General features: G+C 44.1%; 1 protein-coding gene across 1 annotated transcript; it reads left to right on the top strand.

Annotated features, from left to right (window-relative positions):
* The first annotated feature begins 10 nt into the window (after positions 1–10).
* Positions 11–26,035, top strand: NAA25 (N-alpha-acetyltransferase 25, NatB auxiliary subunit). The gene is made up of 24 exons (XM_014875062.2): positions 11–85; positions 2,854–2,939; positions 3,956–4,094; positions 5,690–5,808; positions 7,172–7,246; positions 8,043–8,150; positions 8,511–8,589; positions 9,054–9,165; positions 9,970–10,059; positions 10,382–10,551; positions 11,293–11,405; positions 13,478–13,685; positions 14,172–14,258; positions 15,136–15,316; positions 15,838–15,937; positions 19,446–19,597; positions 20,078–20,203; positions 20,442–20,685; positions 20,865–20,988; positions 21,354–21,419; positions 21,844–21,941; positions 22,164–22,274; positions 22,675–22,821; positions 22,954–26,035. The coding sequence occupies exons 1-24, from the start codon at positions 28–30 to the stop codon at positions 23,074–23,076; spliced, it is 2,916 nt and encodes a 971-aa protein (XP_014730548.2). The 5' UTR covers positions 11–27; the 3' UTR covers positions 23,077–26,035.
* The last annotated feature ends 379 nt before the right edge of the window (positions 26,036–26,414 follow it).

The following is a 26,414-nucleotide window of genomic DNA, read 5'->3' as shown; positions in this document are numbered from 1 at the left end:
CTGCGCGCTGCGTTCTGCGCTCTCATCATGGCGGCGCGGGGCCATGTGCAGGACCCCAATGACCGCCGCCTGCGGCCCATCTACGGTACGGACCCGCCGCGCCCCCGGCCCGGCCCCGCCGCCGCCGCGGCCCCGCCGAGACCCCCCTCCCCTGCGAGCCTCCCGCCCTCCCGGCCCCGCGGGGGCTGCGGGGGCTGCGGCGCCCGCCCGGCCGGGCCGGGGTCCCGCGGTGCCCCGGGGGTGCCCCCTCGGCCTTGAGGGGGGACCGCGGCCAAGGTAACCCCGGCCGGAGCTTTTCGCGCTGCTGCTGCGGAGGAGTCGGGAATGGATTCATCCCTGAAGGAGCAGCCGCGGATGCCCCGGAGTTGTGTTGGATGTTGTGGCACGGAGCGGTGACGCTGTTGGGGGAATTAATTGGGAGGCAGGAGAGAAGTAGAAGGGGACGGTGTCGGTAGGAATTGTCCGGTGTTGTTGTGTCCCCGGATATTTCCGAGGGTGTTCTGTGCTGTTGGGGTTGTTTCGGAGGTTGTAGGCAAAGCTTGGCTTTATGCAAATATGGAGAAAGAAAAGGAAAACACTTCCCCGGGCTACGGTATCGTTTCGTCCCTAAAACCGAAGACTTGATATTGAGAAAAAGGTTCTTAACTTTTTCAGCAGGGATAAAAACCTGTCCCTAGAGACGCGGAGAGCTGTCCTGGTTTGGGGCTGGCCGTGCTTTGGGATGCCCTTTGCTGGGGCAGAGGGATGGTGCAGTACAGGCTGAGTCCGTGATGCGTTCCAGGGAAAGGGAGGAAGATGGTTTTGTTCCATTAACAGAAGTGTTGGAGTTAGATTAATAGAAGTGTTCAAGTTTGTTGCAGTTTGTCTTTATGTAACGATTTTAAGGGTTTTTTTCCTTAGTTTTCCATCCGTGCTGTGATTGGCAGTTTCATTGATGTGCAGTTATTTTTGTCATAACCTGTGTGAGAAATGTTTTTAATAGAAAAATCTGGGTAAATTCAGCTAATATTGAAGCAGAGGATGTTGAGCATCTTGCCGTGTTCATTTTGGAGAGAGCTTCAGAATTCATTTCTGCTTGTTCTGGAAAGGATTCTCTGCAGTGCTAGGTTTGGTCTCAGGCTGTGGTGCTGCAGAACCCGAAATAAAGCTGTGTGTTAAACACACAACTTCCCCACAGCAGCAGCTGGGGAGGTGCAGTGTGAGGTCTAAGGTCTGCCTCTGGATTTCGAAGTGTGCCTGGGTTTGTGCCGTGGTTCCCCAGGATTCCTTGACAGCTCTGGTGATCTTTGATCTTGACTTGTTCTCCTTTCACCTGAGGGTTCAGGTGTTGCATTTCCAGCCTTTGAACTTCCCCACCTATAAACTAGCATAGGCTGAAGTTTATTTTCCTTTATTTTCATTTCCTTTGGAAGCTGCTTTGACTTCCAACAACCTGACTTGTTAGGAAGATCCAATCTCTTCATTCTGCTGCGGTTTAGGGAGGTTTGAGGGGTATTTGATTTACTTCGGGACACCCAAAGCTGTGATGTTCTTGGCACAGCTGTTAATCCCAGTCAGGCAGCTCAGTGTGGGGGATAATTTGTGTGTCACTAAACTGAGTGACAGAGCCTTAAACCAAGAAGCCTCTGATGTGCTGTTCCACACTTTGAAACTTCCTCACTGAGAAATCCCCAGAGTTTTAATGTTAAAGGTGACACGGAGGTTTTCTTAAGTTGAAATACCCAGTGAAGGAAGAGTGTCTTGTGGCTTCAAACTGGATTTCATGCAACAACGTTTATTTTGGTGAGTGTGGAAAGGCTGCCTCATGAGAGGTTTGCTGTGGATGGGCTCAGGAGCCCAATTAACTCTTTTTTAAATGTTCACCATCCACCTGGCCACGGGAGCAAATGTGGAAGCTGTTGAATATAAATTTGTAAATCAGAATAGATGCACAGTTTGTGCTGAGGATTTCCAAGGGTCGCCTCTCAGTAGAAAGAGTTTTGGCTCATAATGGGAATGACAGGTTTGATGAGGAAAAGGTGTGTGATTTAATTTCAGTTAACTGGCAGGAGAGAGGCCAGAGCAGTGTGAGCAGCCCCTTCCTCCCCTTGGCACGTGAGGGGCAGCAAAGCTGGGTTTGGTGAGGAAGGAGGAATTTTTGAGGGAAGGGGAGCACATAGGGGTCATGTCCTGGTCTAAAACTGCTTGTTTGCAATTGTGTAATTACATGAAGATCAATCTGAAAATTGTAGTTCCGAGCTCAAAAAGGAAAAAATGATCTGGAGATGGGTTTTCTGCAGCTGCAGTTTCACTGGATAGTGGGATATCCCCCTAGGAAATACTGATGCTTCAAAGCTGTGTCTTCAAAACCAGTCTGGTGGAAGGGTAGTGGTACTCCAGGGGGACAGGTTTGCTCTGCCTGAGATATGGATGCTGTGGACAAGTGTTTCTCATTTTGCTGGAGTGTGTGTGTTTGAGTTCTAACCTCCTGCCTGTTAAAAGTCTTTGAAAGCCTCCCAAAGACACACGAAATTAGTTTCTACTTGTCCTGCTAAAGCACTGGAGCTGCACTGCCAGCAAAGAGCTGTTGCTGCAGAATCCTCTCTATTATGGGTCTCTTTTGTTGCTGTAATGATCTGTGTGGAGTAATTACAAAAGCTTGTTTGTTTGAATGACTAAAACCAGTACAACGAGATGAGTCCTTCATCCCTGAAATGACAGTTTTCTGAATGTTTGGCTTAGGAGGAGCTGCACAGGGAAAATGTGTTTTGTGCTGCTGGTGTGACAGCAGGTGCTCCATGGTAAAATTGGAGGTGGCTTTCCAGAATGGCCTTGGTGTTCTGGTGTGATTTTGTGTGTGCTCTTCCTCTGCAGATTATCTCGATAATGGCAATAATAAAATGGCAATCCAGCAAGCAGATAAACTGCTCAAAAAGCACAAGGACCTTCACTGTGCCAAGGTGAGTGGGACTGGGAGCACTGAGCTCATTCTGCCTGAGTCTCAGGGTGTTCCAGTGTCCCTTTCTCTGGGAGCTTCCACAGCGATTTCTGAGCTCTCTGGAATATCTCTGTTCCAGCTCACCTGTATCTTATTTGCCTGAAAACTTGTACAGACACCGTGGTAGGGGCTGGAGTGTTGGTTCCACCTGGGCTGATTGTCAGCACCGCTCCAGGAGACGTGTGCACATGGACTGGGCTTTAAAAATGCCTCTTGGAGCCCTGGGGTTGGGATACCCCTCTGGAGGAGTTTGGATCAGAACATCTCCTTGAGAGGAAATGTCTGAGGAAAACATTACAAGGTGAACTGGTGTCCCAGAGAAGCTGTGGATGCCCCATCCCTGGAATTGTTCAAGGCCAGCTTGGAGCAACTTGGTCCATGGAAGATGTCCCTGCCCATGGCAGGGTGTGGAGCTGGATGATTTTAAGGTCCCTTCCAATCCAATGTATTCCAGGATTCCATGATTTTGGAGGCATTTGATTTTCTGCTTGTTTTTCTTGCTGTGCCCCTGTTGAGGGAAAGGGGTTCTGTTCCTCTTTTTCCTGAACCTGTGACTCTCTTTCTGCTTTTCTTATTTCCCTGGGGGTTTCCCTCTGCAGTTCACTCCACTTCTACATTTTGAAAGCTTATCAAGCTGCAGTGAGTGCCATTGACTTGAATCATGTTTATGTCACTTTTCTGTGGCCAGTTAGTGAAAGAAAACTAAGGAAATTGGCAGGGCAGGTCAGTTTGCAACCTCCAGGTAGAGAAAACCATGTGCTGATGCCTCGGAGCAACCTCAACGTTTATTAGGAAGTCAAGTCCCCTCTTTGATGCTGTTGCATTTAGGAGTTTTTCTCTCCAGCCACGTGGATAAAAAGCTTAGTAAAACCTGGAGTTGTGCAGAGGGAATGAGGTGGTTGGGCTGGTCCCAGCAGGAGCGAGAGGGTTTCCAAATGCAAGCTGTGTCTCTGAGAGCTGCTTGTGTTGTGTCCACAGGTGCTGAAGGCCATTGGCTTGCAGAGGACTGGCAAGCAGGATGAAGCCTATGCCCTGGCACAAGAAGTAGCAGCACTTGAACCCACAGATGATAATTCCTTGCAAGCACTGACCATTCTCTACCGGGAAATGCACAGACGTGAGTTTGCTCCTCTCTCAGAAATCTTACTTGTGTTCTTCCAGAAAGGTTGTGCCCCACAGTTTGGTGGAAAAAGTGTAAAATCCAGGATTTGTTTATGTGAGAGACTGTTAAGAGACTCAGAATTGAAGTGATGCTTGTAATGCCTGTAGTGATCTTCATAAAGCAAAAAAATCTTCATTCAGGCTTCTTATGAACACGATTGTGTAGCAGGTCCTAAACGAATCATGTTGATAATGATCCTGCAGCCTGGGAGTTCACTTTTACTCATGAAACTACTGGAATTTATTGTCAGTAGAGTGACAGAGATGACAAATCCCCCAGGGTGTGTCGAGGGGTTCAGCCCTCGGGGAACTGGTGAAAAACAGGAGGGAAATCCTGACCTCCCAGTTTGGTCACATCAGCTTTGTCAGGTTCTTTGTAGTGATTTGTATTTTCAAGATTCTGAATCATCAGCGTTGGAGTGATGGAGGTGTTCAACAAATTGAACAGTTGTTGTTTCTGGCAGCTTCTTGGGGAGTGTGGTGTGGTGGTACCAATGTTTATTGTGGAGTTTGGTGGGTGGTACCACCAAAATTTATTGTTGAACTGCTGAAGAAAGGATCAAGGGGTGAAACAGCTTCAGAAAAGGGTGTTTGAATCAGTCTGCAAAAGAGCAATTGCTTATGTTCTCTCAGTTGATTTCTTTGTGTGGACTGTGATTTTTTTGTGGAGTTAAAGAATCATCTGTTGAGTAATACCAACATTTTTTGTGTACTTTTGACTTCGACATAAACCCCTGTGAATGACAAGAGCCTCTCTTCCATTAAGCTATCTTTGTAACTTTTTTCCATTAAGCTGAGCTTTGTAACTTTTAGGTTTGTAACTCAGGAACTGGTGGGTGTGAGGCACTTCCACTTTTGGTCCTGCAAGAAAATTGTAATCAGATGTTTTCTACATCTGTGTCAGGGATGGATAAATTGTGTGAAAGACAAATTACATTTGCTTTTCTATTTCTACTCCGAGGTACAATTGTTTGTGTAAGAAAAAAGAATATGGAAGGATGAAAACATAAGAAAGTTTTGCATATTGTACTATCAGAAGTTTTTTTGTCATGATAGACCTGTTATTAAAAGGTATAGTGTGAAATAATTGTTTAGAGTACTGATACAGCCAACTGGGAAATAGCAGGATATGATTAATATGAGTGAACCTGTGATAAGAATAATTAATTTGCTATTAGGCTCTGAAAGTGTTTGTTTTGGTGCATGATTCACATGGAGCAGTCATTCTGCCAGTAGGAGAGACCTTCATTCAGTTTAATGCTCAAAAATAGACAAACTTCCTTTAAAAATAGACCTAAAATTCCCCTGAACACTTCGGTTGCTGCTGTTGAGCTCTATTTTCTTTTGAGTCTATTTTGAGATTTGTTTTAGAGTTTTTTAAGCACTTTCTTCCTTTGCCTGATGTTTGCAGTGCCTGGGGGACAGAGCAACATTTCTGGGGCTGATGAATGCAATTAGGTGCTGTTCAGAGCATCTCTGGTGCTCTTTAGGGAGCTGTGCTTTAAAATATTCCCAAGTTGGTCTTAACTCTAGCATCTGGTTTTGGTTTAGCCGAGCTGGTGACTAAACTTTATGAGGCAGCTGTGAAGAAGGTCCCCAACAGTGAAGAGTATCACTCCCACCTCTTCATGGCCTATGCCAGGGTTGGAGAATACAAGAAGATGCAACAGGTATGACCAACAATTTGTGTTCTGGCTGGTTTAAAGTGTGTTTTTCTATATCTTTTACTCTCATTTATGTGTTATGAGTACAATTTGTATTGCTGTCATTCATGAAGAAAAACTTAAAAGCGCTGGAAATATTCCCTCTCAGCTGGCAGCACAGTGTCCCACTGCTTGGTTTTGTTTTCATCCCTTCCAGATGAGGTGCCTGGAGAATGCCTGTAAATGGGAAATGATTTTCAAGGCCTGCATGCTCACTCTTCTCTGTAAAAAAGCAGAGAGAGCCAAGAAATAAGTGCTAAACTCCCTCTTACTCCTCCTGTGACTTGAGTTTTAGCACAGGTTTGGCTTAAATAACTAAAAGGAGTTATTGGTGTACCTGAAATGAGAAACCTCATGACACGACCCAAACTTTAGATTTGATAGATCACAATCATGAGTGGAGAAAATGCCACAGATAACAATAATTAACATTTAGGTGACCTTTTGTATGTCTGAAGTATGTCTCTATGTCTGACATAAAAATGTGGTTCTCATTAAATTATCATTTTCAATATCAGTTGAATCAAATCATCATGATCAGTATCACATTGTCAGACTGGGATCTTGGCCTGTGCTTTTGGATTTAGGGATGCAAAAAGTGTGTGGATGGTGATTGATTAGGGAATGAAAATAAACCCCAGTGTCCTGTGCTCTGGGGTATTCCAGCTGAAAATCCTGGAAAATGCCAGCTGAAGTCAGGGCATTGACACAAAAGCCCAGCTGTAGTGGTAGACTATTATGTGTAGTTTCTTGAAATTAATTACAGATTTTCTATGGGTGAAAGTCTTGTCTTTTGTTACATACAGGCAGTGTGAGGGAAATGTGGGAATAGCTGTTAATGTGTTAGGGAAAATTGTGAATTCTTTGGCTCTGCTTTGATTCAACCGAGTTCTCTGCTCAACCTTTGCTCCCCCTGCTTTGCACACGGAGGTGACCCCAAATTTGGGGTGTGAAGTGAGTGTTGAAGGGCAGCTGGCTCCTCCAGGCAGGTGTGGGTTTGCTGTGTCCTTCAGCACTGGAGACAACCCCTCATTCCCAAAGGAAAAATCTGTTTCCTGCTGGAGTTATCACTTCCAGTTAAAGCTGTCATCTGTGTAGGCAATCAGTGCTCAGTGCTGTTAATTGTCAGACCTACACAAAATCCTTGGGAACATTTCCACCCTCTGTTTTCCTCAGGGATGTGTGTTAGGAGGGAAGAGCTCACAAGTGGGGAAAAGCCCTCCCATGTGCAAATCTTGTGTTGTCTGCCCCCATCGTTGCTTGCCCACCATGAGATGTTAGATATAAATCTATTTCAAGAATGATGAAATTTGTGTCTTCTGTTTTTCAGGCTGGAATGGCACTTTATAAGATTGTTCCCAAAAATCCATATTATTTTTGGTCCGTGATGAGCCTGATCATGCAGGTGTGTGCAGTGTTGGGTTTGACTTGCTGCAGTGCTGATGCAGAAATGTTCTGAGGGAAAACATGATGATTTGGGGTAAAATGTGTGTTTGAGCTGTTTCTGTGTGATGCTGGGAGAAGGACTGAGCCTTCCATTATTGTTGTGGTCCAAAATAAATGCTGAGGTGTGTTTATAATCCAATTTAACTGTTGCCTTACCACCTTTCTACTTCAATTTTTCTCTCATCTGCAGCAATATCCACCTGTTGTTTTGGCAGAGAGATTATGAATAAATCCTCAACTATCTGCAGTTTCTCAGTCAGAATTGTTCCTCTCTAACGAGGTTATAAAAGCTCTTGGAGGGAATAAATGAGAGCTCTGGAATTAGCAGCAGGTCTGCAGGAATAGGCACAAATCAGCTGTGCTGCTGCTGCTTGAGGCAGCACATTTGGGCACGAATCAGACAAAAAAAATCAAACAAAAATAAGCTTGGAGAGTTTTGATCACATTCTCTAAAATCTTGTGCCGTTTAAAACACAAAAATGTTCTGGCTCCATGTTTTTACAACGAGGTTTTTGTGCTCAGACATGCAGGGCTCTGCTTGATTTGATCAAAAATGAGCTTTTCTGTGTAGCACCAATTTTATTGCTGCCTTTTCTCAAGTCACAGATGGCAGCTCCAAACAGGTGGTTGGGGGGAATTGGAGCACCTTGGGTTGATTTTTTTTTTTTTTTTTTCCTCTTCCAAAGTGAAAAGAGCAGTGGGTGGGACATCACAGAAAATTGCTGAGCTGTTACAATAATCCCTCTCTTCCTCAGTCCATCTCAGCACAGGATGAAAACCTCTCCAAGACGATGTTTTTGCCACTTGCTGAGAGAATGGTGGAAAAAATGGTGAAAGAGGACAAGATTGAAGCTGAGGCTGAAGTAAGGCTTGGTTTGAAATTTGTTGAGATAAGGAATGCACTAAGGGAACTTAAAATAATGTTTTGGAATTAAATGTGGGTGTAGGGGACAGAAGGAAAACCAAAAGCAGGGGGTTAGGAGAGCCTCAGAATCTGAGGCAATTTTTGGTGTTTGATTTGACTGATGAAATGCTTTGGTCTCTGGGAGGCCCCAAGAAAAACCTGAGGGATAAGAATGGAAAAAAAGACCTAAATTTGAGTATTACACCCTTTGGGATACTAAAGATAGCTTTGCAGGCCTGGTATCCCCTATTTTCTCTTTTGGCACTCCTGGGTATGATCTTCCTGGCAAATTTCATTGCAGTGTGACCTTTGTTTTAAGGTGGAACTGTACTACATGATCCTGGAACGTTTGGAGAAGTACAAGGAAGCTTTAGATGTTGTGAGGGGAAAACTCGGAGGTAATTTATTCTTTAATAAATCAGAGTTGTGTGGAGAATACAGCAATCCCCCTTTGTTTCAGATTTGTCCACTGCTTCAAAAAAAAAAAAATTTAGGAAGCCTAACTTGGCACCAATTTTAACTTCAGTGTAAACTCTGGAGGTTTGTGCAACCTGTTTTTACCTCCTTTGTTTATGGCATTTAAACACTATTCAGGGCTGAACTTTGCAGTGGTAAATTTGGATCGTGTTCTTGGTTGTAGCTGCCATCTTCAAAACTGAAAAATGTTCAATATCTGCATTTTAGAGGAATTGAACTGAAGGTTAAAATGCACTCGGAATTGGGATGTGAAGGTTTCCATGGGGAATCTTTCTGAGGGCTGCTGCTGGGTTGGTTTGGGGCTGGGCTGGAATAAGAAGGTTTGTGCAGGGAATAGGGAAGAAATGCAGGGATGAGCTGAGCTTTCCATGTTTTTTTGGTGCAGAGAAGCTGACGAGTGAGCTGCAGAGCCGGGAGAACAAATGCATGGCCATGTACAAGAAGCTGCACAGGTGGCCCGAGTGCAACGCCCTGGCCAGGAGACTGCTGCTCAAAAAGTGAGAGAGGATTCCTGCAGTCCTGCAGGAAAAGATGGAACAAAAATCCCCACTTGTTTGGGAATGGTCTTTGTGGTTAAAATAGGAGAATATCGGGAAGTTTTTCCAAAGATTGCACTTCAAAGCCAGGCATGAGGGAGTCATGGGTCATGAGGGTCAAGGCTGGAGTTGCTGCTTTTTCCAGGCAGAATTTAGCAACACATTAATGCAATAAAAGGTTGTTTGCCTCCTTACTTCTAAATCCTGTGCTGATTGTCTAGCTCTGACTTTGCAGATCTCATCCTGTCCATGATTTACATTAAATTTTCTACATCTAAATTTCTCCCATTTTGCCAGACTTCATTGTGGGAAATGCATGTAAAGCTTGGAACAGATGCATCAGGAGACAGAACATTCTAGTGTGATCAAATCTGTCTCAGAGCTGTCAGGAGAGATGTTTGCATTTGAATTTAGCTGTGCTCTCATCTTAGAAGTTAAATGCAAAAGAGAAACTTCTGCCTTCACGTTTTGTGGGGATGTTGCTGAGCTCTGACTGGAATGTGAATTTTAGGAGGAGAGTTCATAGCTTGCCTCAGTTTTGAATTGAAGTGGTTTTGCTGATAAGTTTCCAGAAATTCAGGATGATGGTGTTCCTAAGATTTGACACCTTTTCAAGGGGAAACAATTTTATGATTACAATTGTGTTTTTTCTGTAATAGGATTATGTGTTATTCCTTAATTCAGCTTTGGCAAGAAATGTAGTTTTAGCTGTTAATAATTTTGGCAATTCCCTAAATTTTGTCCTATGCCTGATTTTTGTTTCAGCTCAGATGATTGGCAGTTTTATATAACTTACTTTGATTCAGTGTTTCAACTCATTGATGAATCCTGGATGCCTCCAGCAGAGGAAGAGCAGTAAGTTGAGAATTTTGCTGTGGATTTGTTTTCTCTTTGTGCTATAGCAAATTGTTTGGGTTGATATATTCAATATTGCAGTGACTTCTTGATGTCAGAGCCCAAATGATGTGTTTTCCCTGCTTTGTATTGTGTGTTTCCCCTGCTTTTATCTGGAGGCTGGGAATAGTTGATGGAAATAGTTTGTACATTACAAAACTCTTCCAGCTCATGTTTTCTGTGATGACTGAGTTGGAGAATCATCATTTCTCTGTCTGGGAGCGTGCTGAGTGTCTGTTATCAGTGAGAACTCGCCAAGAACCTTTTGTCTGTGTGCTTGCAGCTCTCTGGAAGGGGAGGTGCACTGCTCCATCGAGCAGGCTGTGAACTTCATCGAGGAGAGGATAACAGAGGAGTCCAAGAGCTCGCGGCCGCTCCGGGGACCCTACTTGGCCAAACTGGAGCTGATCCGGCGCCTGCGACACAGGGGCTGCAATGATGAGTACAAACTGGGTAAGAGCCCCTCCTGCTGAGGAGTTCATCTCTGGAGATACAGGCAGAGCACAAACCTTCTGCTAAAACACTGAGATAAATACAGTTTTTCATTAGGAGAGGGTACTTGTTGTTGTGCATGTAAAGAATTTTAAAAGCGTTGGAAGATGAACTTTGAAGAAAGGCAGATATTTCCAGGCTACTTCAGGGTTTGGAAAAGCCAGCAGGGAGGTTTCCAAAAGGACTTCAGGGGTTTAGGAGCATGCAATCACTGACACTGTATTCCTGGTGGAAAGTCTTGCTGTTAACACTGGAATCTTTGAGTGAGTTTTGGTTTTTTTATGGCAGCAAGGCCAGGTTTTGCTTTTTAAAAACCTGCATCACAAAACAGCATTTAGGGAATCAGTGAAAGGGAATGTGATTAGAACAACATCTGTGCTATCTCCTAATTCCTTTTGTTTTTCCATCCCAAATGAAGCCTGGTGAGATAAGCAGAGGCTGCGTGTGCCTGCCTGGATTGCTGAGCTCTTATCTGCTGAAGGAGCTTGAATGAAGCTCTTGGGCTTTTTTTAATGTGTCCTTGGTTACCAAAGACATTGAGCCTCTGTTCAAATCTGCAGTAGTGCAGCTCTCTGTTTTCTCAATCGCTCTGTAATCTTGAAGAGGAGAAAAAAAAGCATGAACAAAGATCTCTCATAGTGATTTTACAGATTTCAATTCTATTGGATGGTGTTAAAAAGGTGACCTGGCCTTTTTTCCTAGGTGATCCAGAAGAGCTCATGTTCCAGTACTTCAAAAAATTTGGAGACAAGCCCTGCTGTTTTACTGATCTCAAAGTGTTTGTGGATCTCCTCCCACCCAGCCAGTACACAAAGGTAAGGAAATACCAAGAAGTGTTGGCAGGAACTGCAGTGATTGTTTGCAGTCTGGTCCCTTTATCTTAAAATACCTGTAGATAGTATTAAAAGACTGGAAACAGTGAATTTTTACTTTCTGCTTGAAATTCAGAGAGCTCTTTGTGCTGTAGAAAATATCATGAACATCTGAACATTTGAGAAGTTTCATTCAGAGGATTTTTACTGAAGGTTTAAAGCTAAGTTTGATCCTGCAGAGTCTCAGATCTGGTATTCGTTTGGCATTTTTATTCCCGTTTTTCAAGGTATCAGGTTGCTTTGAGCTCAGAGTTTCTGTTTAATGGGAAGAAGCTGCCTCCTCATCCCATGCAGGGATGTCACAGATGGCTTTGCTTGGCTCTGGCAGTGCCCAAGAAGGGACACACTGACCCCAATCCAGGGGTCATGGAGGTGCCTACGGCAGTTTTTTCCAGAATCTCTTCCTGAAACAACTCTTAGGAAAAGAATTTCTCTGAAAAGCCCATTTGTGCAGAGTCATGAGCAGCCTGGAGTGACTTCAGCAGCTGGGAATTCTGTCACTCACCCCAGTGTTTGTCTGAGCCATTGTGTCCAGGGATCAGTGCTGGGAGGGCAGAGAATCTGGGATCAGCCAGAGCCTGGGGATAAAATGTTGGTAAACAAAGTGTAGGTAGTGAGGTTCTCTTTGTTTATTAAAAGTATTTTTTGACTCCTAGTGCAGGTTATTCCTGCTGATGGGAGCAGTGGCTGTGGCAGGGATGGCTGTTGCTGATGTTTCATGTTTAAAGGTGTGTTTGTAGCCCACTGGCAAGAGATGTGGCCAGCAGGATATCGAACTCCTAGTCCTGGAAATGGTGATTCCATTATAAGGGAACCCTGAAGTACTGAACAGGTTTCATCCCAAAACCAGGAGTGGAAAAATGATATTTAAGAATAGTTCAGGCTCCAGTTTGTCACAGTGCTTGTAAAACCATGACTCTGACTTTAAAATTTTCTGTCTAGCATTAAAACTGCTGCTGATTTAGTGAGTATATTCTGGAATATATATTGTATCAAACTGATGTAGTGGGTGATTTTCTGGCTGTCCCTGAAGCAGCATCTGCAGCAGTTTAACTTGGTCAAGGACACGAGGAGCTGAGGAGGTTTTGTGGTGCTGAAGTGCTGATGAGTTTTGACAGGAGAGTTCCACTTCAGTAGCTGAGACTGTGATCTCGCTGGGCCACTGACATGTGAGAAAGTGCAGAAATAATGGTCATTACAGCAACCTTGACTTCCTAGAGGTGTAAATTGGAGAGTAGAGCCAATGATGTGGTTGACCTTGCTCAGCTTGGCAGAGTTTCAAATTGAAAAGATCTGTCAACACAGCATTCATCAGATTCTTTGGGAAAACTGGAATTGTGTGTGTTGTGCTTGGTGCTGCTCCTGAGCTTTTTGCCTCAGGTTTGCATTTGATGCAGTTCTTCTGTGTCAATACCAAGTATAGTAAAACTGAATTCATTGGCTTTAACTCAGATTTAAATTTGCAGACAATGTTGGGTTTTAGAGCAAGAAACTGTTGCCCACCCCTGTGTGTTGTGAGGAGTCTTTTGTCTCCCATTAAAACAAAACAATGAGAAGCTGCTTTTCTTACAGCTTAATTCCAAAAAAGAAGCAATTAATCAGAGTTGATGACCTCACTGAGTACTGCACATTACTTCAGGGCTGAGGGAGAATGTAACAGTGTGTAACAGTGTGCTGAGAAGCCTGTCAGTAACTAATTTTTTTCATTGCATCTCTTATTACCATAAGTATTAGCAGGTGCTTGAACTCCCTGGTGTATCAATGAATTGGAAACCTACCTGTGATTTTTCTTCCCTCCATCTCTTTGATGAAACTTAATAAAACCTCAGAAAATAATTGAGCAACTCGGATAAAAATCTCGAAAGCTGCTCTTGAACCACAGATTCAATGACATCAACATGGATATTCCCATATTTCCACCTTGCTATTTTTATGTTTGATTGGAGGGAGGAAATGCTGCTTCCTCACTATTTAGTGCAGCCCTGCATCCTTTGCCACCGAGGTTTTTCTTGCAGTTCATCCGGCAGCTGCTGGACGTGATCCCGCTGGTGGCAGCGGCCGAGAACGAGGTGGCTCTGCCAGGTGACATCAAGGCCCTGCAGCAGCACCTGTGCGTGGTGCAGCTCTCCAGGCTGCTGGGCATCTACCACGCCATGGAGAAGAAGCAGAAGCTGGCAGTGGTGCGGGAGCTGATGCTGAGATATCGCCACGGGCTGGAGTTTGGTGAGGAAAATCTGTAACGCTCATAAAACTTGGCTTTCTCCTTTCTGATTCTACCCTTCACCTTCCCTGAATTGCGATTCCTTTTATTTTTTTTTTTTTTCCTTTTCAGCTGTGTATCTTGAAGATAAATGAGGTTTTCCTGGGTGATTCAGATGGTCTGTTTGTACTTTGCAGGATTGCTTGTGCTTTTAAGCAAAGCCAGGTTTTCTCATTGAAGTGCACAGGACACGTTTGTGATCAGGAGTTATTAATTTGTAAATCTTGTTGTTGTGGGAATCAGTTCTTCTTCCAGCAGATGTCAATGTTTGAAGTGCCCCAAAGGCCACTCAGTGATGTGTAAAGCTGTTTGGATTTTAAGACAATTCTGATTTTATAAATTAAATTCTCAGCTCTCTGATCGTGGTGCCACTCAAAAACCCTGGCTGTGAGATCAGCTGGCTCTCTGTTAGTCATTGAAGGGTAACAGGGTTTTGTTTTTCTTTTTAGGGAAATCTTGTTTGAAAACTGAATTGCAGTTTTCAGATTATTACTGCCTGCTTGCTGTTCACCTGCTGCTTGATCTGTGGCTGGAAGGTATGTTCCCAAAATTGTGCCTTGCTCTAATATCTCTGTGGGAGGTTGGGAAAGAGAGACTGTGGCCAGTGAGTGCCTGGCTTGGCTTGTTAGGCCTGGAGCTTTCTGGGTTGTTTGTTTGGTTTTGGGTTTTTTTGGTGGTTTTTTTTTTGTTTTTTTTTGTTTTGCAATATGAAGCATTTCAGGAGTCCCTCTGATCAGCTGGTGTTTGCCCTGAATCTCACTGACCTCTAAACAGATTTAATTTTTGTGCTTAATTCCTTTTTTCTCTCCCTTTGCACGAGTTCAGCTGACAACTCCTTTCTGATACCAGAAGTGTTTTGAGAACATTTCTTCCTCTTCCTGACGTACTTTCCTTTTGGATCCCTTGTCTCTGGACTTGCTGGGACCTGTTCCCTGAATTAAATTTGCCTGTACTCCACCCCTGCTCTTTGTGTTAGTCTCTTAATCCCACAGTGTCCAGTTCTGGGTGTCCATGTGTATGTTCTTGCCCTTCCATGTAGTTATCTCTTTCCCAAGGAAGATTTAGTCTTTAACCTAACTAAATCCATGGTCAGGTTTCTGGCAGGAAGGTGGATGTGGGCTCTTGAATTCTTGGCTCTTTTGCAGTGTGCAAGCTGGAATTCCCAATCAGCTCAGGATTCAGGGAAGGTCACTTTGCCTGCAGTGTGCTCTGTGCAGATGTGAGCTAGATATTCCCTGGGAGGGATTATTCCCCCAGCATTCCCTCAGGGAGCAGCTGGAGCTGTGGAGCAGGTGTTACATGTGGCCAACTGCACATTGCAATCCCTGGCAACGCTCTGAGCGTTGTGTAACGTGGCGAGAGGGAGCTGTGCCTGTCCCTGCTCACACCTGCCCGTGCTGTGTCTGTCACCAGGTGAAGAGGCAGCTGTGTGGCAGTGCCTGACTCTCCTGGAGGAGGGGCTGTCTCACAGTCCCTCCAATGCTCAGTTTAAGCTGCTGCTCATCCGGATCTACTGCCGGCTCGGCGCCTTCGAGCCAGTGTCGGAGCTCTACTCCAGCCTCGATGCCAAGCACATCCAGCACGACACCATCGGGTGGGTGGTACATACTGAGAATAATCAGCCCTGCTGACCCCAATCCCCACAGCTGCAGCATCCTCTGCCCCCCAGAATTCAGCAGATTGTCACATTTTCGTGTGCTCTTGTGTAAAAGTGTTCTGGGATTTTGGGGAGGCACATGCACTGCATTTCTGTAGGGTATCTTCCCTATGTGATTTTGATCTGTGTTGGGTTTTTTAGAGTATTAATTAACCTGGAGGTAATTGGTGGAATGGCTGGCTGGCTGCCAGTCAGCTTGGGAGCACCAGTGAAAGCCAACACACCCAAAACCCTTGGCTGGTATGTTTGGGGGTCTCTCCCTGAGCAGCTCTTACACCCTTAAGGTGAAGAAAGAACTCCAAGCCCTCACATAACGCTTTTAAAAAATGGAGAATTCATTCCCTTAAAAGCCTGAACTTACCCATGAATGCTGTTAATGCTGTTGAATGTCCAGATGTCTCCTGTGCAGCTGCTTCCCAGGGCAGTGGCTGACGTTTGCCTCGTGCTGTTTGTTGCAGTTATCTCCTGACACGCTACGCCGGCTCCCTGGGCCACTACGCTGCTGCTTCCCAATCCTGCAACTTTGCACTCAGGTTTTTCCACTCCAACCAGAAAGATGTAAGTTGAAAGAGCCCCCTCCCATGATCTTGTAACACAGCAAAGTGTCTTGGGGAAGCCCTGTGCAAGGCTTGTGCAAATGTAGTGGTTTAAAACATAACAAAGAGCAGTAGTAGGTGCAGCTTTGTAGTAAAAGTTGTCTCAACCTGCATTTTTTACTACAAGGATTTGTGAGTTACTGTTACTTGAGGTTTTGCTTCAGCTTCTTTTCTGTTGAAGCCAGTTTTAATGCTCCTCATAAAACAGGTATGATTGCTTTTGAATTAATGCCTGTGATTTTATGCAATGATTGGAGTGGAATGTCATGTGGAAATAAGTGCTGGTGTCATAAATTTGGTATTTTGGAAGGTTACACAGCAGCCAGGGATGATGGGTCAGGATGGGGATGGCACATGATGAATCCTTTATGTTAAAATCACTGGAGCTTTGTGTTTTCATTGGATGGTGGGGGATGCACTTCACTTTAAAGGGACCATCCCATTCTGAGAAGTGGGATATATCCTGTGTATTTGTATTTTACACCCTGGGCACTGTTGAAAGGTAAGTGAAGAAGATTATTTTTACTTCCTAAAATACAAAGGTGCAATCGAATTGTAAATCTACCCATCAGCCACTGGCTAAGTTGGCTCCAGAGGCTCTGCAGTCACACAATTTGCTTTCCCACTATCCCAGCAACAGAGGAAAAACACGGGAATTGTCTGTACTGAGCAGTAGAGTCTCACACAGAAATCACTCAGAAGCAGCAGCTTGCTCTGCTGGCAGCCCAGGTGGTTCCTGATCCCCATTGCCATTTCCCTGTGCCTGGAGTGCAGGTGCTGAGTTCCTGTGAGCTGTGTCTGACACAGAGGTTTTCCTAAGGGATGCACATGGAATGTTCAATGAGGTGGGAGCTCACTCTGCTCTGCATCCCTCAGTTGCTCATTTTTTTCCTACTTGCTACTGCTTTGGATTCCTGAAAGTGAAGCCCTAGATCCAGACGCCTTATTTTTTTTTTTCACTGAGGTGTTAAAGTCTTGTTTGAAAGTTATTTGGTAGATGTTAACAAAAAACATCCCTGGACCCAACTGTCTGAATGAAACCCACGACTGCTGGGCACCAGGTAGAAAACTGAACTGGAAAAACTTCTGGATGTGATTCATCTGCTTGGGAACACTGTGTTGTAAAGTATCAAGAAATCATCTTTCCATGGAAAACAATCTGAAGTAATTGAGGTGTGGTTCCCTTGGGAGCAGGTTGTTCTCTGGCATGAATGATGGAGCTGCTTGTGGCAGAGAAGAGTTGGATGTCTCCAGTGGCTCAGCATCTGTACACGGATGGTGATGGCTGCATTCCAGGTGCTGTTGGCAGGAAAATACAACTTGTGTTCCAGAAATCCCAAAAAGGTGTTGCCTTGCTGCTACACCTTAAAATGCTGGGATTTGAAGAGGCCAGAAGTGGTGCAGCAGGAGGACAGAATTCCTCATGTGACAAGATGAGGATAGGACACTGGAACCACTTACATCTTATCTTGGAAATGGTGTTGCAGCCAAAGGACCATGAGCTGATGCTCTCTCAGGTCTCCACTCTCTCCTGTGCTCTGGACACTCCAGTGGTTGTCTCCTTAAGATCCTTTTGATGGGAAATGCCTCAAAAGCTGTTCTGGCAAACAGGAGGTGAAAGCTCAGTTCAGGCTGCTGTTCCTTGAGGATTGTGGTGTGACAAGAGTGGGGATGAAGAAGGATTCCTTGCCATAAAACATGTCACAAGGTCAGGATCTGCTCCCAGTTTCTGTGCTGCTGTGGTTCTGCTGGGGCTGCCACTCAAGCCCCACAGCCACATCTGCAGTGTTCAAAGGGGACTATCCTTTAAAAGTTCCATTTTTACAGATTTCTGGTGCTGCCTGCTCCCCCATAAGTCGATGCTGAGGTAGTTGGAATGTCACAGCACAGAGCTGTGTGTGGGACTCTGCCTGGAGCAGGAAGTGTGGGATGTAAATGAAGTCTGGCATAAAAATAGAGCTCCTGAATCAGACTTCTTGCTTTGGATAAATCCATTCTCTTGACTTGCTGAACTTCCCAGCCTGACGTGAATCCTGTGTCAGAGTGATCCCATGAGTAACAGCCATGTAGGATGCTGTGCACTCCTGCCACTATTCCTGCTCTAGGAGAGGATGCCAAGGCCAGGGAGGAGAGAGAGAAAGCAGCATTGCTATATTTGGCCAAAACTAAAAAGGCAACTTTATCCTTCTCAAGATAGTCCTCCTTCAGCTATGCAGAATCACCAGTAATCTCTCTAATTTTCTTGTGTCCATCCATCTTTAATCTCTCCAGATACTGCAGGCAAACCACTCCAACGTGTCCTGGGGGGATTTAAAAACCACGTGCATGCAGTTGAATTAGAGCCCATAGCCCAGTCCCTGACAGTCACCTCTGCAAGGCTGTTGATCAGAGGGTATGTTGTTAAATGTTTGGCATATTTTTCTCATTTGGTGCAAATAACCAAATCACTTAGGGGAAAAAAAATAAAGACAACTCCCTAGAGGACATTTCTTGTTTTGGAGGGGAAGAAAAGGTGTTTTGGATCTGTGAGTGTTGCCTACTCACAGGCAACTGTAATCTGTCAGAGCCTTCCAGACAGGTTGAGTCTGTTAGGACCATACAGAATTCAGTTAAACAGAAGCTTTTTTGATGCCTCTCATCTTCAGTGCAGTTCCTAACCTTGTTCAGAAGAAAATAGTTGATTTGCCAGAATTTCTCAGTTGTGGAGTAATTCTGATGTAAAAACTCAGCTATCAGTCGTGGCTGGGAGCAGAAATAGTTCACTCTGTGTCTACAGTTAGATATTTTCATTAAAGCACTGCTTGTCTGGGGCTCCTTCATTGTAAAAATCTCTTTTTTTGGAGATTGCTTGGACTGAAGTGAAATACTGGCTGCCTGCCTTGCTGCATTTCATCAGAGGGAAAGCAAAATATCCCATGGACCCGGAGAGCTTCCTTTGGTGTTTGTGTTGTGCCATGTACACACTGTGTAATACTGTATTCAAAACTCTAATAAAAAAGAGAAACAAAAAATGTGTGAGTAATTTTTATTTTTAATCTGTGTTGTGTTGAGATGTGTCCAAGTCAGTTCCAGAAAATCTGTGTTATATTTCTTTTGTCTGGAATTATTTCTCACAATGAAATGATGATTTAATGATTTGAATCACGCATCTGAAAGGAAAAGGAAGGACAAAAAGCCTTCCAAAAGCACCTCTTCCCCGTGAAGTATTTTTCATTGTGACAACAACAGGATGTTTAGTGTTGGTTTGGTTGTTAAACCAATGGAGCATCTGGGCATTCCCAATTTAAAGCAGCAGAACTGCTTGGGTGACTTGGAGAAGCAGAAGCACAAACTCCTCCTGGGAACTGAGGATCTGCCAGGTCATGCACCTCTGATAAAAACCACAGAAATGCAGTTCCTCAGCAGTGACCCTGTTGGTTGTTCCTAATTTGGGGAGTCACTCAGGAGAGCTGGTGTGTGTTGTGTTGCAGACCTCAGAGTACATCATCCAAGCCTACAAGTACGGGGCGTTTGAGAAGATCCCAGAGTTCATCGCCTTCAGGAACAGGCTGAACTCTTCCCTCCACTTCGCGCAGGTTCGCACCGAGAGGATGCTCTTGGACCTCTTACTTGAAGCAAATATGTGAGTACAGCTCCTGGCATGGCAGAAGTGGGAGTGGGCCAAGAGGAGCCTTGGGAAGTTGTACCTGCAGAAATCTCAGAGCTGCAGCTCTGCCACTAAAGTTGAATTTTGTTTTTAATGGTCTCGGGTTGCACCGAGGAGGTTTAAAAAATTTTTTTCGTGGGAAAGGTTGTCAGGTATTAGAATGAGCTGCCCAGGGAAGCAGTGGAGTGACCATTCAGAAAACGTGGGAGGGCACTGAGGCCATGGTTTAGCGGTGGTGCTGCGTTGGTGGTTGGACTTTGTGATCTTAAAGGACTTTTCCAACTTTGGGGATCCGGGATTCTGTGATTCTGATTTGCTGTCCCTTCACATCCTTGTCAGTGCTGTGTGTGTCACACTCCTGACAGAGGGGAGAGCTGAGCGGTGCACAGAACATGGGCTGTTTTCCCTTTGTAGTGATCAGATGTTTGATTTAGTGCTGCTTGTTCTTACCTACAGATCAACCAGTTTAGAAGAAAGTATAAAGTCCATGAGTCTGAGCCCAGAGGAGGATGACATTCCATGGAAAGATCTGCGTGACAACAGAGACCTGACAGTCTTGTTTAGCTGGGATCCAAAAGACAGGTGAGTAGAAATATCCTCAACTTACACATAGCAAAGAAATTCCTTCCAGGGCAGTTCTCATCTTCCAGTGTTCCTTGGGCTGGCTGACTTAAGCACCATCCACCATGTTTGTCAGTGCTGCCCTTTTAGATATTAAGTTTTCTGAATTTCTGACCACTACTTCCTCGTCATACAGAATTGGGGAGCTTTGGGTAGGCTTTTGTGCCTGGAGCATTTGCCTGAAGGTGCCTTTCTCTAGGGACATTTCTGAGGAACATCGGAAGCTGTCCCTGGAGGAGGAGACGCTGTGGTTGCGAATCCGGTCTTTAACGTTGAGGTTGATTAGTGGACTGCCAACTCTTGCTCACACCATCCAACCAAAGAACTCTGAAAAGACTGCAGAGAACGGTGTCTCATCCAAGATTGACACCATCCGAGCCCTGCTGCAGCAGCTGGAAGTGGCGGTGGATTCAGGGAAGAAGTTTCTAGAACAAAAAATCCAGGTACCAGTAAGGCAAAAGCTCTCCCCAAATGTTCACTGTGAATGCATCGTGCAGGCTGCAGAGTGCACTTAACTGCCCCTGGGTTTGTGGTGTGTGACTGACTGGGAGATGTGCCAGGCACTGGGTGGGATGAGGAAAAGCTGCAACACCTTTTATCTTTTTCTTTGCTTCTCGCCTAGTATCCTGTCCTTGGCCCTCCTCCTACCCGAATGGCTGGCTTCTTCAGCAATGGCAGCTGTCAGTGCCAGACTAGCTTGTTTTATCTTGTTAGTGATATTTATGAACTAGATACCAATGGCTTAGGTAAGTGTTTGGGGCAGGGGTTTGACCACATTGCCATGGTGTGTGGTGGGAGGGAGCCACATGTCTCTGTTTAGGCTGAAAACTGATGGGCGTTGGAGGATGTGGACTCAAAACTGTTACTTGTGTGTTAATTTTCTGTCTGACACTAAATTATCTGAGAGCCAGTGCCTTCATTTAGTGTTTTATATAAGCCTTCATTTTTTCTGCAGTATATGGTGCTGTAATACTGGCTCCTCTTTGAAAGCAGTTGCATTTACTTTTGACTACTGACACTAAATTGCATTTAAATGCCTCTTGAGTTTCTGGAAGCAGAAAATACCAGAAGTTTGTAGCTTATCCTTTTTTTTTATTTTTTTTTTTTCCAGAAGATTCAGCAGAAATCCAGGAAAGAATAGGGAATAGTTTCAAGTCTTTAGTAGAACGACTGACAGGTAATGGTACCTCAAGAACAGCCACTAAGGCAGAGCTTCCTGGCTGTCTGAGGATGGCTCTGGAGTGTCTGCAGGGATGGGCTGTGGTGATGCATCTGCAGACCCTGTGAAAGCTTGAGAACAAGGCTGGGATTGCCCTTGGCTTGTGTGCTGAAGCTGCTGCATGCTCAGAACGTGCTGTGCCCTTCAGTGCATTTATCTCCCAGCCTGGGCAGCTCCTTCTCCTGGTGCTTGGGTCAGGGGGGCTCATCAGGGCTGTGGGAATGTTTGTCATGAGCCAGAGCTCAGAGGAGATGGAGAGGATTCATTATGTCAGTGGTCAGTGCCCTGACAGTTCTGCTCACTGCACTCAGATACCTGGTGTACAGAAATGCACATTTAAGATGATCTACTTCATCCTCAAGCTTTTCTTTTTTCTTTTCAGACTTGTTCAATAAATGTAAAGGTGATTTGATTGAAGTCAGAGATGGCACATTGAAAACTCATCCAAACCTGTTAGAAAACTTAGTCTTCTTTGTTGAGGTATTTTTTTTTTTCCCTTTGGAAACTAGAAATTTGGGAGTACTGGAGGGTAACAACGTTGGGACTGAAACACTGGGAAATTTTGATCTCAGTCACTCATGAGAACTCATGAGGGAATTTTGTTGCTTATTTTAATCATGCTGTGTTTTACCAGGAGCACTAAAATGAGTTGAGAAGCCTTCTGTAAATGCAACTTAAAATATATTTTTACCTTTCTTGCAGACGATCTCCATTGCCCTGTGGGTATCAAGTTACTGTGACAGTGTCCTCCGACCTTTTAAATCCAACCTGCAAAAAAAGAAGAAGAAAAAAAAAGAAAGCAGTGTAGCAATGGTATGAACAATATTTCTTTCTCTCTTCCCTAATCACAGCTTATTTATACTGAAAGAAAAATCAGAATAGATAACATGAACATGGGCTGGTTTTTATAAACTTGTGGAGGTTGATGTGGGTAATGATTACTTCGGGCTAATTTTTGCTGTTTAAAATAAGTGATGTGTCCTATCTGTGACATTGTGTGACAGTTTTTTAATGAAAAATATGGTTTAGAGTGTCATTGACCTTCCTGCCTGGAATGCACCACAGTAAATTGTCAGCTGGGAGTGTTTATCTGGGTAGGTAAATTATAGCTTAGCACTGGTGGGAAGAAGAGAATTATATATTACAAAGTCAGTTATATAAAATGGACATTAATACGTGTTTATAAATTCAAGACCTGTGTTTGTTTTTGTAGCCACCTGTATTTACCCATTTCCTGGATTATGTAACTGAACTCCAGACATTAACTTCCAATGTAATAGATCATATCAAAGGGCTTGAAATCATTCTGACTGCACTAAAACTTGAAGAGCTGTCCCTCAAGGACACTCTGCTTTTACAGGTAAGAGATTCCCTGTGCAAACACCGTGGTCCTCAGGAGTTTCCTTTCGGTGTTTGAGATGTTGGAGAAAGTTTAAAAGGGGGATTTAAAGAGGTGCTGTGGAGTGAGTGATTTCTCTTTTGCACTTTGCAGGAAGAAAAAAAGTTTACAAAGACTGTGCAAGGGAAGGTCCAGAGCAGTTACCACCACTCAGTTCAGGAAATTGGAGAGCTGCTGAAAAAGAGACTTGATACCATTAAAAAACTAAAGATTTGAGCAATGCATCCCTGACAGACTCCACAGGGGAGTGACACCAGAGTCCCAGACAGAAGCAACATCCACTCTACCATCACTTTAATCCAGAACTTCCTCATAATGCATGAAGGACTTAAAATCATGAAACAATTTTTTTAGGTATTACAGATGTATTGAGCTGATTTAAATTATTGTACATAAAAGAAGCAGGGACCCTTCCTGGGGTTTGACCACTTTTTATACATGTTCATAAGCATATTGCAGCAGGAGAAAATTCACTTTCTTCCCTTTTGATCTCTAGAACCAACTGGAGATGGTCTTTAGAAGCAGCAATAGCAATCCAGTGTAAAGCATCTATCTCCAAGGATATTTTCATCACCATACAGTGTTCATAATTTTTGTATGGTCCTTGCCTTAGAAATGCAGGAATTGTAGATGTCCACCACCTCTGATGAACTGAGCCTGGCTTGAAGCTGCCTGTTTTGTCTGCAAACCACCTGGCCCTGCTGACAGAATTCCCTGTGTTGGTCCATCAGGGAGAGGTGAGGCCTCCGTGGTGGGCTGGGAATTATCCAGAGCTGATCCAGGGGCAGGATCCTCCAGGAGAGAGCAGGAGGGAGGAGGTGTCTGTGCACAACTCGGGAAAACTGCAAATGTGATGAGGAGCAAACTTCAGAGAGAGAGAGATGGGAATGGATGTTTCAGAAAAAAAAAAAAACAAAAAAAAAACCGAAAAAAACCCGAGAGACCTTGTAAATAATGGCTGCAGTGAAGTATGACACTGCACTGGTATCATGTCAGTTTAATGTCAAACAGCAATGTCATGACTTTAAAAAAAAGTGTATTTAGATTACTGAAACTTTAAGACTTCAATATTTTACTAGAAATGGAATCCTATTGGCTTTGGTTTTTAAGTTGACAGAGGTAACTTTTGCTTCCGCTGTGGTCTGAGGCTGAGATCCTTTTTGTACCTGGGCTTGCTTTTTGCAGTTGAACTTTGATTATCCAAGCACTGGCTCATGAAGCTTTCTGTTAGAAAGCGTGACCATATCATCTGCTCCCACAGAATCTGCATTTCTGCTGGGTTTTTTTTCATGTTCAAAGAGCAATGCAGCCTAAAATGGATTGGCAAAAAAAAAAGTTCATGAACCTGCAATACAAGGGACAGGTCAGACCCAACAGATTCCTCATCTCCTGGTTTAGAGCTGCAGTATCTGAGTCTAGATTTAAAGAGAGCTTGACTGCCTTTGTCATCTCCTTTGTTTTGTTAGTAATGGTAGACTGTTGATGAGAGTATTTTTTTAATAAATCCCCTGTGTTAAAAAAAAAAAAAAAGTCCCATAGCTGCTCTTGCTGGGTTTAGTTTGGCTTTGCCCCATCCTGAAAGGGAAACAAGAAGAATGTCTGCAGGTTGTCAAATTGTAAAGGACGTCCTGATGGTTGAATGACACTGTCTGGTAAGTGCTCTGGGCTGGAGGAATACCAAAATATGTTAAGTCTGTTCTATAGTAATAGTTTTTCTGAAAAAAAAAAAAAAAAAAAAAAAAAGCAAAGAAAAAAAAAAGAACTGTCATGTTGTATAGAAATATAATTTTTGAAAGAAAAGTGTGCTCCTTAAATTAAAGCAAGGCTGGTGACTGAAGGTGGTGTTGTCAGGTGTGTAGGGTGAGTGAAAACAGCCCCAGTGCTGAGGTGGGGCATTTCAGAGCAGCCCTGAGCCAGAAATGGGCACTGCCCTTCTTAGTCAGGGGGCACAGTGGCACTGCTGTTGTCCCTGTCCCCTCCCTCTAATTCCAGAGGGCTTTGCACAAACACCAGCAAAGGTGACACAGGGGACAGTGCCAGGGCTGATCCAGGCTGGAGTTTCCTTCCACTGCTGCTACAGCAGGTTGAACTCAGTTGTATCAGTAAGCAGTGGTGACAATGTAAGTGAGGTTTAAGATAAAGAGAACCGAGTATTTAAAATCCTCCTGTGTGCCTGAAAGCAGAAGTTGGGTTTAAAAAAGTTTTCCTGCATCCCTTGAAAGCAGAACTGAAACTGTGGGAGGGGCAGGGGCTGGGGCAGGATGGAACCATGGCTCACTCACTTCCAGCACAGGAATACTGACTGTTCTCAGTGCCAGCTGCTGTTCTCTTTCCACTTCCAGACACTGGGAATGACAACCTTGGCAAACACAGAACTTTTGGATTACTCGGTGGTTTTTAAAAGCAGAGGCCTCTCTTCCCATGATGTAGTTTCTCTAGGAGGAAACTGTGTACAAAAATGACTCTGTACTGACTGACTGGGGGCTTGGTTGAGGGAGAATTTCCCCCTATAAATTGTGTACAGTTAAATATATTATATATTTCTTACGAAAGAGCATTTCCCCTCCAGAATATGTCCCACACGGACCTGGTAAGAAATTCAAGCTATAACCCATTGCTGCTGTTCCCCTTTTTTCCACTCTTAGGATTTTTGTTTGTTTCGAATTTTCTTTGGGTGATGAATTGAAAAACATACCTAGAAGAAACTACCAAGACTACTGTTTACAGACTGAAAAAATACTGCTTTTATACTACTGGGATCATGAGCCACGATCCTTTTACAGATTTCGTCAACTCCTCTCGGCTTAAAATCAGTGTCTGATGTAGATAAAGGTTGGAAATCTCCTACCCTGCTTTGTCTACACACAGGACAAACTGTACAATGCTTGTTTATGTTGTCCATCATTTTTGTACTTTTTAACTGTTCAAAAATTGCATTTATATTTTGCAATCCTTGATAATCATGACTTTATTTTAACGGCTAGTAAATTAGGGATTTTTTTTTTGTTGTATTTGCAGCCTTATCTGAACTTTCTCTTCCTTGATTATTGTTAATTTATGACTGTAGGAGATATGTACGCCTCAGCCTTCTACGGACTTAAGTGACACAGCTGCAACTGAACTGCTTTAAACTGGATGGGTTTATAATTTATATAAAAGTCAGTTTCGTTACAAATCAGTATTGCTGCCTCATTTTTTCTGCCTGGATGGTCTGGATGTGAGCCGAGTGCTCGTCTGCACTCTCTTCATAAGCTCCGTTGTGAAGCTAGATTATGCTGGTGCAGGGCAAGCAGACCCTGCAAAGAGAAAGGATGGAAAAAGAGAGAAAATGCTCAGAAAATGCTCATTGTTTTCCAGCTGGGGATTAGGTGCAGAATGATGTCTGCTGGGGGAGGGAGCGTGGAGGGGTCAGTGCTTTTACTTGATGAGCTATCAGTCTGCTCTTCATCCATTGCTTGCTTGCTTTTCATCCCGTCTTTCCACGATAAGGACACGTTGTGTCTTAAGTGCGGGCTGGCAGTGCATGAGATCTCCCCTGGCAGCGCAAAAACCTC

The sequence above is a fragment of the Sturnus vulgaris genome, chromosome 19 (assembly GCF_052056855.1).
Source record: "Sturnus vulgaris isolate bStuVul1 chromosome 19, bStuVul1.hap1, whole genome shotgun sequence".
Lineage (NCBI taxonomy): Eukaryota > Metazoa > Chordata > Aves > Passeriformes > Sturnidae > Sturnus > Sturnus vulgaris.
The sequence above is the reverse complement of the archived record's forward strand: the minus strand, read 5'-3'. Positions and strand labels throughout refer to the sequence as shown.